General features: G+C 40.8%; 1 protein-coding gene across 1 annotated transcript; it reads right to left on the minus strand.

Moving 5' to 3' along the window:
- Positions 1–345: 345 nt before the first annotated feature.
- On the minus strand, positions 346–8,028 carry Vim (vimentin). Its single transcript, XM_047521104.1, has 9 exons — positions 7,329–8,028; positions 6,622–6,682; positions 4,141–4,236; positions 3,894–4,055; positions 3,334–3,459; positions 2,533–2,753; positions 2,076–2,119; positions 1,593–1,678; positions 346–706 (listed from the first exon to the last, which is right to left on the minus strand). The coding sequence occupies exons 1-9, from the start codon at positions 7,889–7,891 to the stop codon at positions 665–667; spliced, it is 1,401 nt and encodes a 466-aa protein (XP_047377060.1). The 5' UTR covers positions 7,892–8,028; the 3' UTR covers positions 346–664.
- Positions 8,029–16,218: the final 8,190 nt, after the last annotated feature.

Genomic DNA, 16,218 nt, shown 5'->3' on the forward strand with positions numbered 1-16,218 from the left:
GGATCATTATGAAGTCAAAATCCTAAGTTGAATCATCCCAATGAGGGGCCATCTGTATAGTATCTACTTGTAAATTTTTTCTTTGGTGTATGGCATTGAACCCAGGACTTAATGCATGCTAAGAATGTACTCTACCACTGAACACGGCCAGTCTAAATTTAAAAGGTAGTAATAACAATTGAAAAGAAAGGAGCTCTATCTAAAATGCCCAAATTAAAGATTATACTTCAAACATAAACGGGTAGAATTTACTAACTTAAAATCTAAATATTATTTTAGTGACAAATTAACAAATACAACCGAAGAGAGAATTGTTCTAATAATATACAATAAATGGCACAGAAGAGTTTTTCTAAAGATTTATTGAAGCAGAAACAAGTTGGTCAGGTACTTGCTGGAAAAAAGCAGTTTTAACGGTATTCAAAAATACTTTTTAAAAAGTATTCTAGCACAAGACTTCTTCGTAAACTAGATTATGTTGTAAACTTTTTTTCTAAATCTTTTAGGAGTGTTGGTTGTTAAGAACTAGAGCTTATTCCTATTCCAAATCTATCTTGCGCTCCTGAAAAACTGCAGAAAGGCACTTGAAAGCTGTTTCTTTAAGATATGGATTTCTTTTTTATTCTTGCTGGTAATATACTGCGGCACTGAGTGTGTGCAGCTTTTATTCAAGATCATCATGATGCTGAGAAGTTTCGTTGATAACCTGTTAAAAATAAATAAAACTCGAATCAAATATTATACTATATTCAAAGGTTTAAATTATCCCACAAATCATAGCAAAGAAAAATCTTTCTAAACATGTATAATTTATTGTGTTATTTGGAAGATTGCACTGATTCAACATGGTAAGAGTTAGAGGGACAGATACATGTACAAAATGCCCTTCACCTACAGGCAAAGTAATTATCCAGTGGAATTTGTGACATGCCAAAAGAAAACTTTTCAAAAACCTGTGTTTATTAAGGATGCCATGAGAATTCTATGCAATGAAGTTCAAAAGCCACTAGGGCATATTAAGATGTATGGAAAGTACATTTTAAATTTATGTGTTAGGGAAGATTTCATGATACAGTAAAGCACAGCCATTCATTTTCTGGCAGAGGTAACAAGAAACTGATTGATCCATAGGCACATTCTCATATTAAATAAAGAGGTTTAGGAGTGTTGAGGCAACAGACAGTAAGAGAGGGTCATATGCCCAGGATCAAAACAATCCTGATATTGAGGTAACCTAGCAAAGCAGTCTAGAAAGTAACTTAAGGAAGTTTTACTTCCATTTCAAATTAAGCACCATAGCAGTTCACTAATTTTGGAAGGAAGGAACAGAATTACTATATAATCTGCTCATCCTGGAGCCAAATATATTACTAGGTCATGTGTATTGCTGGAATAAGCAGCTTACTCTTGTAGCAGACATGAAAGAAATTGGAATTTCTCAAATTAGCTAGCTGTTTCTGATGTATAGGTTTATGGATTTAATGGGGGATCAATAATACCCATCTGAGATTACTCCATTTTATTTATTTTCTTTTAATTTGCTATTCTTTGTTTTAATTTTTTTCCCATTTTTCAATTTTAAAGATACCAACCTGTCCATCTCTAGTTTCAACGGTCTTAATCAGAAGTGTCCTTTTTGAGTGAGTGTCAACCAGCGGGAGTGAATCCAGATTAGTTTCTGAATAAAGAATATAAAAAAAAAAAGAATAAAAATAATTTTTTTTTTAAAAAGTTACCATTTTACTCAAAGAATTGACTTTTTTGCAATTGTTTGAAGTGCTTTTCCCAAATAATTCTACAAAACAATATCTGTGTGAAAACCCAGTACTTAATGCCTCCTTGCTCTCACAAAATGAGATGACACTTCAGTGTGACCTCCATTAGGAAAAAGTAAAATAAAGTTTACATTTAACTTGAAGCACAGAATTCAAGAGAGTACTTGGGTTTGAAAATTATGGATGTTTTCTGTCTGACATTTTGGCATTTTTTAGGTATCATAAAAAATGAGAGCTTTACCATAAACAGAATGAATACAACCTGTTGAAATTTTTCATAAAAGGAAATAAAATGCTTACCCCTCAGGTTCAGGGAGGAAAAGTTGGGAAGAGGCAGAGAAATCCTATAAAAAGATAGAAGCAAAACAGTAAAATTGTTGGAAAATAACTTTGACAACAAGACATAAACCTACATACTTCTCATTTTCATCCAATAAAAATTACTCTTGTAATTCATGTGTTAGGAATGTGTCTCAGAAGTATTTATCTGTGGTTGGTCTCATGAGCACATTTAAAATTTTTATTCCTAGCATTTCCTCACAGAGACCTAAGATAGAGGCATAAGACAGTGTTGACTTTGACAAAGCTATGGGTTCTAATCCCAGTTCTGCTATTATTAGCTCTGTCCAAGGCAGATAACTCTCATTGAACCTGAAGTTCCTCATCTATAAGGAGTGGAAAGGAGTTACCCTGAAGGAATGTTCTCAAGATAAAATAAGGGGCAGAGTGCCTTGGAACTCCAGCCTGTGTTCTCTACCTGCTCTCCTCGCCTTCCAGCAGCTTCCTGTAGGTGGCGATCTCAATGTCAAGAGCCATCTTAACATTGAGCAGGTCTTGGTATTCGCGAAGGTGACGGGCCATTTCTTCCTTCATGTTCTGAATCTCATCTTGCAGGCGGCCAATAGTGTCTTGGTAGTTAGCAGCTTCCACAGCAAAGTTCTCTTCCATTTCACGCATCTGGCGTTCCAGGGACTCATTCTGCAGGAGGTGAGAAGGGTTTCCATCATTATTTCCTGGAAACGCCCAACTATTTCCAAACCAATAATAGATCATACCCAATGGTCCCACTCTAATTTTGGATGGAGACTATGAGCAGCAAGTCCTTCTAATTGCAAGCACCCACAGATATAAGCCAAAACCTTCAAGAACTCCATTGGGTGCTTTTTGTGTCTACCTTTATAATTCATTTTCTTTGAACAAATATATAAATTTTCTTCCCTTGAAATTTTGTTCAGGTGTCACTGTTAGCTTGGTCAACAGAATGGGTCCGAGCTCATTACTTTCCTTCTTTTTAAAATTAATTTTTATTTTATTCATTTAATTTTTAGTATCGGGGATTGAACTCAGGGGCACTCAACCACTGAGTCATATCCCCAGCCCTATTTTGTATTTTTTTGTTTAGAGACAGGGTCTCACTGAGTTGCTTAGCACCTCACTTTTGCTGAGGCTGCCTTTGAACTCTCAATCCTCCTGCCTCAGCCTCCTGAGCCACTGAGATTACAGGCACGCACCACCGCGCCTTGCAATTTTCCTCCTTTTACCATGGTGTGGTACTCACAGTTCCTTTAAGCGCATCCACTTCGCAGGTGAGAGACTGCACCTGTCTACGGTACTCATTTGATTCTTGCTTTGCCTGGCGCAGAGCATCATTGTTCCGGTTAGCAGCCTCAGAGAGGTCAGCAAACTGTGGGGAAGAAATCAGAAATGGACATTGTCCACATTTGAGTCTTTTCACTCTCTTGGGGGAAAGAAACCATAATTCTGACCCTGTGTTTTCTGAAATACGTCTAGTTTATGTTTTGAAGCTAGAGAAAGAGCATTAGAATGCTGACGTTAGTTTTCAAACAGAATTCACTCTATTGCACTCAAACATGGTGGAGGTCAAGGTTATGGTATTGGGGATTTCTCTGAAGTATTGTGAAAGATGGTTAGTGAAAATGGAGTCTGCTATTCTCTGGGAGGCACGGTGAGTGGTGGGGAGGCTGTAGCAAAAGACCTTGAACAAGTTAAAGCCAGTTTATGAGTGACGCTAAAGGTTATTTAGGAATCACAGACAGGTGCAGTGTTTACAGAGTAAAACGCTTTTCTTTTGTTTTACCACACTGACTCATTTCATACCTTGGACTTGTACCATTCTTCTGCCTCTTGAAGATTCTTGGCCGCCACACTCTCATACTGCTGACGTACATCACGCAGGGCAGCCGTGAGGTCAGGCTTGGAGACATCCACATCGATTTGGACATGCTGTTCTTGAATCTGAGCCTGCAGCTCCTGGATTTCCTGAAGAAAGGACCGACAGAAGGTCAGTCAGGTTGACTGGGAGCAGCTTTCCCCTCATTCATTCACCGAAAACTATTCCACTGACCTCATCGTGTAGTTTCTTCAAAAAGGCAATCTCTTCTTGCAAGGATTCCACCTTGCGTTCAAGGTCAAGACGTGCCAGAGATGCATTGTCCACATCCTATTTTGAAAAGAGAAAAGACAGACTATAGAGGATGCTAAAGTCTATGGTTCATCTCATTTATTCATTTTAAGTTAACCACATGAACCTAGTCTCCTTGCTATGGAAAAGGGGTTGACAAATTTTATGGCCCTTGAGTAATTTTATAAATCACTTAGTGCTACCCTATGCTATGCTCTCTTTTCCTATTTATAAATTTGAATTGGGTCCAAATGTTTGTACTCAAAGAAACTAAATATACAACTTAAAAATAAATAAATGTCTACTAACATGGTAATGTGTACTCAATTATTATTGAATCCACATTTTTTACCAGTAAAGTTTTATTATTTTTTAAATCTAGAAAGTCAGTGCAGCAGAGTTTTTAATATTTAATTCCATGGAATAACATAATGATAAGAGGTGAGCAAGATGTCACAATTTCATGTAAAAATGAGTACATGTAAAACAGAAATTTGTGCTTCAAAAGTTAGAGCACGTATCTAAGCTCCTCTCTCTCTCTTCCTGTCTCTCTCCCTCTCTCTCTCTTTGTGCAAATCTTCTGATACTTATCCTTGGGATCCAGAGCAAGTATTTAGTTATCTGGCATCCAGGTTTCAGGGCTAGATTTATATCAGGTAGTAATTCAATCCTCCAATTCAGGATATGCATAGGCAAAGATAAAGTCAGGCAAATAAGGAAAATAACTATATTTGTTTGGTCTTCTCTGGTGAATTTTTCTCCTAAAACTTCCCTGACTCATCCTATATGGGTGTGTGTATCTTTTTCACTTGCCACCATTTAAATTCAGTTATTAGTCAGTTACACAATGACTGGTCAAAATGTCTGCATAGAACAAAACTATAAAGATTTCTTGCTGTTCTTGCTCTTCTTCTTTGTTTTCACTATTTATAAAGTCCACATTCCAAACCAGAATGTGTGATCTTGCAACTAAGATTTTATTTCCCCTCAAGAGAATGTTTAAAATCCTTTATCTTGTAACAAGTATATTTGGATTCTAGTTTATAGCCTTATAGTATTAAAATATTGAGACACTTTTATCACCTTCGTAGAAAATTTTTTTAAAATGAAGTAGGAAAAATTCATTTGGGCTTCTTGTTAAGCCCTAAAAGAGACATAAAAGATATTTTACTAACCTCTTTTTAGATCTTCAGTGTGACATTCTATTTGATGGATGAGAATGAAGCATTTTGTTTAATCTCTGAACAGGGAATCTTTCATATTGAATTGTTTTATATTAACTCATCACATTGCAGGAAACATTACAGGTCATAAATGCTCAAGGACTAAAATGAACCACATGTAGCTGTGTTGATTTGGCAAATGCCTTTCAGTTTTGAAATGTTATCCTAGGTTATTTATCTGAAAGAGTTTTGCAGCAAATCCCAGTAAATGTTCCCAAGAACAAAACTATGCTGGGAATCTCCCTGCTTTGGGATTCCAATTCTAACTCCATCTAATTTTGGAGCAAAAATAAAAATCTCTTCATAAAATTCCATTCTTCAGCCTTGGGTTTATTTTGTTTATGGAGAGAGTACAAAAGAATATAAGGACCCAATAAAGAAAGGCTTCTCAAAATGTGAGAAGTGACTGTAGCTTTAAGAACTTTACATATCACATAGTTTACCAGTCTGGGCCAAATATTAGATAACGGATGTTAGCAAATACTTGTGTCCAATTAAAACTATGCTTACATCATTACATATTCAATAAGAATGTAGCCTGTTGCAAAGCTGCTCTGGGAACACAAAGACTCCTATTATTTCTGTCCAGAGCCTCCACATTTGCCAGAATGTCTGTATCTACATTCCGTAGTGAAGCCCATAGAAACCATTAATACCCTTCAGCCGCAGGGACAGATGGCTTCTTTTCACCCTTATTAGATCACAAAATAGTTGTGCATAGTGATACTTCCATCTGACTTTAATGCCACAATAGGACTTGCAGAGAAGAAAAGAAACTTGTTGGCTTAATTCCAGTTGAAATAAATTTCTTATCCTCCAATAAATTTTACATTTTAAACAATAGAACTTTAAACTGTTTTTTGTGATCTTGTAAAAGTGAATCAATTTGGTTTAAGCAAACCACAATCTAAATCAAACTGTATCTGTTTGAGAAATCAGAATGTCGATGTGTTGCAAAATGAAAGGGAAAAATATTTCTTTGGGAATAAAAATCTTGAAACAAAAGGATAAAATTCTTTATGTCCTAAGGACTGGTTTTTGTTCACGAAAGTTGCCATCTGTGGTCTTTCCACCACTAGAAGGCTTCACACACAGAAGTGAAGTTTTGCACTTTTTAGTCTTTAGTGAAGTAACTTTTAGAGTTGCCTGTGGTTTGGGTTGGGTGGGCCCCGGTGGCTGCAAGTGGGAAGAGTCTACAAACCTGTCTGAAAGATTGCAGGGTGCTCTCGGCTTCCTCTCTCTGAAGCATCTCCTCCTGCAATCTGAAACAGTTGCACATTAACTGAAGAGGAACTGGGAAACCGCCAGGGGCGGGGCGGCCACACCCAACCACCACGTCGCAGTGCCTTGAGACTATAGCTGCTGCGCCATCTCCACCCTCACCAGAGACAGCTTTTAGAACTCCTGCTCGCTGCAGGTTTTAGCCGGACCTGTGGGTACCGCGTAGACGCAAAAACGCTCGCTCAAACACTTGCTAGACAAACCCTTCTCCCACCCCCCCTGAAGAGCCTCTGCCATGCCTTTGTCTCGCTTCCTTCAGAGCTATCCTCTCCTCCCTCCTCCCTGGCAACCCGCCAGAAGAAACAGGAAACTTTCTGAAAGTTTGGGGGAATCTCTCTTATCCTGTCCAATGGCCTTCAACAACAGATAATGTGATATTTTGACGCCATCTGTAACATGAACCCGAACGTTCTTGGGCAATGAGTTGGGGGAGAGGGGAAATGCTAACTGCGAGGTCTAAGTTCAGGGCGGGGCTGCGCCGCTGCAACCACACAGCCCCGCTCCCCCACCCTCACCAGACAGCCGCCGACCCGGCCTCTTCCCCAAGGGCGTGGCAGTCCCTCTCCGGGGTCCCGTTCCCTCTCCCTCCTTTCCCGTGCCCCGCGAGTCGCGTGGGCTCCGTCTTACTTCTCTCGGAGCCGCATGATGTCCTCGGCCAGATTGTCGCGCTCTACTTCGACGCGGGCCTTGTCATTGGTGAGTTGGTCCACCTGCCGGCGCAGCTCCCGCATCTCCTCCTCATAGAGGTCCCCCAGACGCGACTTGCCCTGGCCCTTGAGCTGCTCGAGCTCGGCCAGCAGGATCTTGTTCTGCTGCTCCAGGAAACGCACCTTGTCGATATAGTTGGCGAAGCGGTCATTTAGCTCCTGCAGCTCCACTTTCTCGTTGGTGCGGGTATTCTTGAACTCGGTGTTGATGGCATCGGCCAGTGAGAAGTCCACCGAGTCCTGCAGCAGCCGCACCCCGGGCATGCTGCTCCGAAGGCGCACGGCCGAGGAGCGCGTGACAAATGCACCGCCCGGGGACGAGGTATACAGGCTACGGCTAGTGCTGGGGCGCAGCGCGCTACCCAGGCTGTAGGTGCGGGTGGACGTGGTCACGTAGCTCCGGCTGGAGCTCGGTCGGCTCGCGGTGCCCGGGCCGCCGAACATCCTGCGGTAGGAGGACGAGGACACAGACCTGGAGGACATGGCTACGGAGGGAGGCGGTGGTCTGGGCGGCTACGGCTGTGCGGACTGGCTCCGGGAGGAGAGGCTAGCGAGGGCGCGGTGGGTGTGGGCGGTGGGAAGGCTGCTGCGTCTCTAGCACGGGGACCCGGAGCAAGAGTAGCAGAGGACTGGACGCCGCCAAGGGCGCTGTTTTTATAACCCTGTTAGGAAAGAGGGTCCCCTCCCACTGCCATCCTAGACGCGGAGCGCGCCAGCCAATGGGGACCCGGCGAGAAACCCGGAGGGTGGGCGGAAGGTTGGGGCGGGGGCTCCCTCTAGCCTTCTTCCTCAGCCGCCCTGTTCTGGGCACAGTCCCGTTACTTCTTGGGCTGGCCTGGGACTCTAAGGGGCTTTCCTGATGATGTCCGGAACTCTGCTCACCCACTGGGTGCTGAAAAAGGCGGGGTCGCGCGGCGGGGATGGGGACCGCCGGAAAGTGGACCAAAGGGGTCCAAGGCTTCCAGCCAAAGGGGCGTGGGAGGAGACCAGCTGGTGGGAGGGGCGCGGCCGCAAGGCTGCGGTCGGCGGGGAGTGGTGGGTGGGGAGACCCGCGGGCCCAGGAGCAGGAAGAGGGGGAGTAAAGGATCCAACAGATCCGAACGCACGGAGAAAGAAACAAAGAGGACCGGAGATTGGAGTGCGGGGTGGAGACGCACACAGCCCAGGATGCAGAGCTCAAGCCCCGCGCAGCCTCGCGCTCCACCCACTTCTAAAGGGTGCTACTCTACCCGCGCTTCTTTCCATTGTCTTGTCTTGGGGAATCCTGTTCAGAGACCAGAAAGGCTTAGTGCAGCTTCAGACAGCCAGAGATTCGAGGCTGCGGCCGAGGAAAGCCCAGGGGAAGGGGTGAGGTCGCTGAGTCACCGGCCATGACTCACGGCGCCCTGCTGCACCGCGGAGATTGCAGGCTCCTAGCGGTTCAGGGTAAACCGTTAGACGAGATTGACTCAAGTCTCTTCTGGGCCAGCACGCGCTGTTATAAGTTTCACCAACTTAGATCTGGGCCGCCGCTTTGATGTGTGCGGTGCAGCCGTAGGGAGACAAGAGCGCCCCAAAGTTCTTAAGAACTCGCCAAACCTGGCTTTGTTCCAATGCGCGGAATTTTCGTCAGCAAGAAACTTCTGCAGAACCTAGAGAGCTGGCAAACGCGGGTCTCCAGGATCACATATGCACTTCGGGAGACTTTTTTGCAAAGTTCCCTGCCCGCCACTCTGGTCTCTGTTGGCGCTTGCGCTCGCTCTCTCTCTCTCTCTCTCTCTCTCTCTCTCTCTCTCTCTCTCTCTCTCCCCCCCATCCCCCTCCGCCCCCTCTCCGCCATGAAACCACACCCAACGTTAAGCACGATCTGAAAGTTCTGGGCGAAAGAGGAAACGGCATCCGTAGTTCAAAATCATATTCAAAGATCACTGGTTCTCTGCTAGTGGAAGTCATTAAAGCTATAATGTGAACAATTACAGAATCACTTAGGTATTGCTTAAGAACCCCAATATGATGAGTTCGAATGAAAAGCAGTTGTATAACTCGATGGAATTTTTGGAGGAAATAAGTTTTTGTGTTAATTTCAGGACAGCCATATACAGTGTATGATTCTGGTGCAATGTCAGCAGTCCTGTTTTCCACAGGAATCCATGCAATTTCCATGGATATTGATAGAGTTAAAACTGTCCACAGAGCAAGAAGTTTGGGGTCTAGGACATGGGAGTGTTCAGATTTGGCCTTCACCTTTCTAGGGAAGTCATTCAACCCAAGGGCTATTGTTTCAATATTAGTAACTAGCACGACTAAGTGGTTAGCAGCTGTGGCCACAGGAGATCTGAAGGGAGGACAGGGGAATGACCTGCTTGTGATTAAGCAGTAGTTGAAAAATGACAGTTTTTTTGAGCATTTAGATTTATGGGGTACTTCAAAACTACCGTAAAATTAGATAAATTAAATTAAATTCTATGATAAATAAAGACGTCTTTCCCTGTGCTTATGGGGGCCAGGGAAACAGAAAGTACTGGCGATTACCTGGCATCAAAAAATATATTTTAGAGTCAAAGGAAGGATTTATGCTTGCTTCTTTGTGCAGACCTCTTTTAGGCAATATTTTGTTTACCTCATTTCACTTAGTCCTGGCAAACAGCGCTGCCAAGGTTGAGCTGCAGGACCCTTTGGGGCCCAGCTCTCCTGCTGTGGCTTTCTTTATTCTCTCATTCACTGGGAGGCTGCGGGTCCTTCCCAAAGAGCATTCCTGGGGCTAGCCTATGCTTCACATTACCGTCTTGCTTACTGAGGGCCCTTTATTCAAGCCACTGCTCAGCAAATGTCACCATTGTGAGTTTGCCTGCAGCCCTTAGGTTGAGAAAAGCGATTTCCCTATGGGGGAAAAGGGAGGGTGGACCTTCCTCCTGCATGAAATGTTGATCCCAGGGCAATGCAGTGGCACTGTCAGGGGACACTTGATGACTGACTCACTATGGAAAATGAGGGCAAGGGCAAAGGTTCTGGTGTGGCATGGCAGAGTGCCCTGTAAGCACCCACAGAAAATTCCTCAGAAAATGACCTCTCCCAGTATGAGTTCTGGCCCTTCTCATCATCTGGGGGGCATCCCTTCTCCCTAACGTGTTCCCATGCTGTAATCTCAGAGGTGTGAGGTCTGCTTGTTGTCTATAAAACATGTAAAAGTGTGTGTGTGTGTGTGTGTGTGTGTGTGTGTGTGTATTTACACGTGTAGTACCCATTGTGTGCTTCCTATTGGAAATTGCTGAAGTTTGGGGAAGACTGTGGAGTATAGAGAAATAAAAGCTACAAAAGCACTTCCTCATGCATGTAGAATACATAAGACTTGGAAAATACTTTAGTTCTTCCTGAGAAATAGTATACAGTGCCCAGTGAGGTGCTTCACCCTGTGGATAATAGAGTGGGAGTGGAGGGAAATTCATGGTCTGAATGAACACCTTCAAGTGTGATAACACATCTTGCTGGTTATGCTACCTCTGTGCTTAGTTTCCTTTTGGAAGCAAACAGTACACAAACATAGCCACCTTGGTTTTCATATTTATTTTCTGATTGTGGTGAAAACCTATCTCAGAAGTATTTTTAAAAGTCAGACTCGGCATGATGCAAGTTGTATATAAATAAGGACATGGTCGTATGATCTGTAGGCCAGTGTAAACACTACCACGTCTAAAGTACTAACAGTGATTTTGGAATTTGCAAGCTGTGGTGATGTCAGTTGAATTGGGTGACTTCAACTGACAGATCAGCCAACCGTGTGGACAGGAGCTTAGTGGCCTCTGGAGGCTTTGGAAACTAGCTAGCAGGAGGCCACATCAAGAGGACAGCCACTAGCAAGTCTTTCTGAATGGAATGTTAGAAATGAGACGGTGAACTGAGTGAGAGTGTGGAAATATCACGTAGTACTCTGTAAATACATATAATTTTATGAACCAGAAATTATATTTAAAAATGAGAGGTTGAACATTGGCAAACCTCAGGGTCATGGTAATCAAGGTAATAAATAATATGAGTGCTTTAATTTTGTGCTTATTGAATGATGGGCATTGTGCATGCATTTAACTTAATGCCCTCACAGCATTAAGGACAAGGTAAGTAGCGAATTTGACCTGAAACCTTTCTGACTTCAAATCTATTTGTCATTTCTCTTTGCCTTGATGATGAAATTTTGCTTAATATCAACCAATTCAATTCATAAGTAGCATTTAGGTACTTACTGTATTCCAGTAACTAAAAAAAGAGAGAACAATGAACATCTTGCTGTGAAGGAACAGATTCCTCGAGGAATTTGGCAGATATACAGAATATCATGCATTATGTTATTGAAATGATGTAAGAGTGATAACAGATAAGAATGGAGATTCATTTTCACTTGCATTCTAAAGCCATAGTTTTCATTTGTAAGTTTAGCATTTTCGTCTAGATTCTGCTTTGCCTCCTCCCAACCAAAACTGGACTTAACTCATCTCACGCACTAAAACCTCCCAACCATAGCAGCTTCTCCTTCCAACTTCTCTGTTTGGGGCCACAGAGCAAAGTAACAAGATTGGAAACTTTGATTATTGCAACTTCCTTATCCTGGATCACTTAGATCCAGTGTGCATCATGTTCCACAGCTACCTGTATCCACCATGTGTTATGTTGCCATTGTTCACATCCAAGATATTTCATACCTCATTCTTTCATTAATGCAATTGACTTCCTCTTCCTCCAGCCTTTCCTTTCTTCTACAATGAATCTGTCTTCAAGCTATGACCCCTTTTCCTTAAACACTTCATTCTTAAGACTCCCTGATGATCCAAGAGATTTGCTCATCCTTTCACTAGGATGTAAGCTCCCTGAGACAGGGATTTCTTTCTCTTTTGTTTACCATTCTATTTTCAGTGACTATAGAACAGTTGGACACATATGTCAAATATATGGATTAATTCATGAGTAGTTCATAAAATAGAGGAAAGGAGAGTGGGGCTAATATTTACTGGTGCTTATGCTTAAGCATTGTGCTAGTCACTTTAGATACAATCACATTTGATCTTTATGGAGTATTATGATCCATAACTTCTATTAATTTATTCAGAATGGATTATTGATCATTCATCCAGTGTCAGGTATTCTTCCAGATACTTGGGAAGGTAAATAAGACAGGCATGCTTCAGGCCTTCTTTTTTTTTTTTTTTTTTGTTTTGTTTTGTAGTGCTGGGGATTGAACCCAGGGCCTTGTGCTTGCAAGGCAAGCACTCTACCAACTAAGCTATATCCCCAGCCGGCTTCAGGCCTTCTGAACATAGAGTTGAGTTTGCATGAGTGTATATATGGTACAGAGAGACAGTACTCAAGTAAAGGAACAAATTTAAAAATGCAAGTTTTAATAAAGACCATGAAAGAAACAGAAATTTTCATGTGAAGAAGTTGAACTTCAAACGTGTGGCCTTTGAAAACCATGCTAAGTGTGCACATCCATCCTCATTCTCCACCCTACCCCTTGAGACAAAAACTTCAGTGAAGCCTTAAGCTCTGTTCCATGAATAGGACACATTTCCCTTACTTTCATATCTTTCCTCATATTTCATTCAGCAGATAGGACCTGCTTGTTTGCAGTTTTGTTTGCAATTTCAGTTACCCAGGGCCAACTGTGGTTCAAAAATATAACACAGTGCAATACGATTTTTGAGAGGAAAAGAGTTCATATTCCATGTAACTTTTGCTACGGTGTATTGTTATAATAATTCCATTTTATTATTAGTTATTTTTGTTAATCTATTACTGAGCCTAATTTATAAATTAAACTTTCTCGTGGGTGTGTAAATGGAAAAAATGGTATATACTGGATTTCAGGTATCCGTTGGGGATGTTGGAATATATCCGTCACGATTGAAGGAGACTATTGTATTTATTGTCTTTACTGCTTACAATGTTTCTTAGTATATTCACTTAAGGCAGAAACTTTTTATGACTCTAGGAAAGGATTAAGAATCACATAAAGAGCTGGAAAGTCACAATGAGTGAGAACTAGAGTGGAGATAAAAATGAAGTGCTCAAGGATTTAAAAGAGGAAATTATCATATCCATTTGGGGGAGATCAGATTTGTACTGAGAAAAGATGAGGAATGGATATGATTTTTGTAGGTTATCATGGTCCCAAAAAGGTGTCCTAAAGGGCTCAAACAATACAAGCAAAAAACTGCATGAAAGGTGGAATGCTAGGAACATTTAGGGAATAGAAAGAATCCTAAGGTTGCTGGATTATGGAGCAGTAGTAGGGAAGAAAGGCAGCTGAGAAATAACGCATGGGATCACGCGTTGGAGGACTAAATGGCAGGGAGAGGAGTTGATAATTAACGTGGTGGGCAGTGGGAATTCACTGCAATTTTTGACAAGGAGAAAGACACACTTGTAGCTGTATTTGAGGGGGGTTGCTCTGGCATGTTGTGGAGGAAGAATTGGGGAGGCTTTTGAGAGTTGTTTGTAATAGATCAAGGGACTGGTAAAAGGAATCTAAAGTGGAGATGATTCTTAGAGACTGAAGTTAGGGAGAAGACAAGCAAAGACAACTGGGCTCCGAGTTTTCTGGACTGGGTAACCAAGAGAACAGCTACATTCTAGACAGAAACTATTTAGGTGGAAAATTAATTTGAGGTGAAATTCAGATCCCCTGACCTGAAGTTGTCTTTCCTTCTCTCATCTATACAAATTAAAATCCAATAAAGCTAAAGTATAACTGGATTATGTGGTTTCACATTCCACAGCATTTCTAACCTGTTCACTTAAAGGAATAATTAATGGTCTTATATTGTTCTTTAGCTGCTTTGAGTATTAATTTGGTTTCCACAGCTAGCATAAAATCAGGAATTTTTTTTTTTGTTCTTCTCTAAAACAGCTAATATTAGACAAAAAAGTGAAGCAACATTTTCGGAATTGGTTCACTTGATTAAAAACAGAAATAAAGAAAAAAGGAGAAGGAGGAGATAAATAAGCCCAGTTATAAAACAAGACATCATTTGAAATAACCCTAAATAATATTGCCCCAGTATAATTATTGACTGAGTGAGACGACTATAAGAAAACTACCAGGTATTTACCCAGTGACTTTTAAGGTTGCTTTTACCACTTTTTTAGAATCAAGGGAAAGGTCATATCACTGCTAGAAAATTTGCCTAGTGCATTGGTATCCTGGGAATTTACTCTGCCTATTCTGAGGCTGACATGTAGTTCCCAAGTGGAATACATTTTATAATGGAAATATTTGTATAAAGCATTAACTTATAATAAGAACCTTGTTTAATAACACAGCATTCTTTTAAAGAACTGAAAAATTTTAAAAATAATTTCTGATTTGTTTTTATGGTAACCTGTGAATTTGCAAAAAGAACATCAATTATCTATATAGCCATAAGCTCTTTTCTGTATTTTGGGGAAAAGAAAAGAACTCTATGCCCCTTATCTCAAAACGGATTAATGAATTAACTAGTCTTTCAATAAACGAACAACTAGGAGATGCTTTAACTCTAGCATATCTTGTTCATTCAGCCAGTGAAGTGATTTTCTTCAGAATATTAAATATGACACTTGTAAATATGTTTGATAAGCTTGATATTTAAAATATACCCCACCAAACTTTGGTTTCTAGGTGTGATGACAAAGATCAATATGATTCGTAGAGGTTTAGAAATGTTAGTCAAAAGACAAAGTAGAGGGAAAAAAATAAACACATAAACCAAATATCCCTAAGTGAAGTAATGTGGCAAATGTAAGAAAATATGAAATGGCATAATGTTAAAACTATGCCAGGCAAGAAAATTAAAAATTACAATTAAAATTACAGCAGGATATTAGTAGAGATAGACCATTCTGAGTAGTTAACTCTAGCAGAATAAAGGGATTAGTAGCCCTGTCCATAATTCTATTACAACAATTTCTAAAATACTGAGTAAGATTTTGTATTTCTAATTAATAAGTACTAATAAGGCTCTCTAATATGGCTCATGTGGATATGTGGAACAAAGACCAAAGACATTATGGAAACTTGAGCTTAATATAGATTAAATGCATGTTATTCATAACAGAAATTATAAAAAATTATTCTGATACCATATTATAATTTACTCATGTGTTCTTTCTGGAACTTTAGAAGGTTAGACATGTAAGACGGTGCAGAGATGTTTGTATGTCTGCATCAATGTTATTCTTTTACTAACTCTGGGCTGGCTTTCAAAGTCTTTGATTGGTGAACTCTAAATACTGATAACCAGGCACATTTTGACACCATCGCTAGAATTGGAGTCTGGTGCAGAAATGAACTCTAACAGTAATCATGACGATTGCTTACATATATTATGGGCCTGCGACGTGGCCAATACTTTGCACATGTTAACTTATTTAACCTATAGAGCTGCCCTTGAGGTATGAGAAGAAACTTATTCAAGCTTACCCAGTCAGGAAATGGCAGATCTGAGACTTGAACACAGGACTTCTAGTTACAGGTTCCAACTCTAAATCTCACTGTACCTCACCTACCAGGGTAATTTTGCACTACTGTTGGGGATGCTCCCAGTCTCCTTGCCATTTATTTTATGGTGTCTGCCTCTGGATTTTTTTTTTTTTTTTTTTTTTTTTTTTTGTTGTTGTTCCTGTTCTGATGCAGCAACAGGACTCATTTTTTTTTTAATTACATTATTTTTAAATTTATTTTTTTTTATCAGTTCTTTTTAGATAAACTCGGCAGTAGGTATATTTTGGCATATTGTACATACATGGAGTATAGCTTACTCTAATTAGGATCCCATTATTGTGGTTGAACATGATGTGGAGTT

The sequence above is a fragment of the Sciurus carolinensis genome, chromosome 12 (assembly GCF_902686445.1).
Source record: "Sciurus carolinensis chromosome 12, mSciCar1.2, whole genome shotgun sequence".
NCBI classification, from domain to species: Eukaryota; Metazoa; Chordata; class Mammalia; order Rodentia; family Sciuridae; genus Sciurus; species Sciurus carolinensis.

Excerpts from the sequence above, each read along its gene's own strand:
- Vim (XM_047521104.1), bottom strand. The coding sequence starts at position 7,891 with ATGTCCTCCAGGTCTGTGTCCTCGTCCTCCTACCGCAGGATGTTCGGC. Across the intron at positions 3,460-3,893 it reads AAGAATGGTACAAGTCCAAG|TTTGCTGACCTCTCTGAGGC; the intron begins GTATGAAATGAG and ends TCTTCCCCACAG. Across the intron at positions 1,679-2,075 it reads TTCCTCCCTGAACCTGAGGG|AAACTAATCTGGATTCACTC; the intron begins GTAAGCATTTTA and ends TTCTTTATTCAG.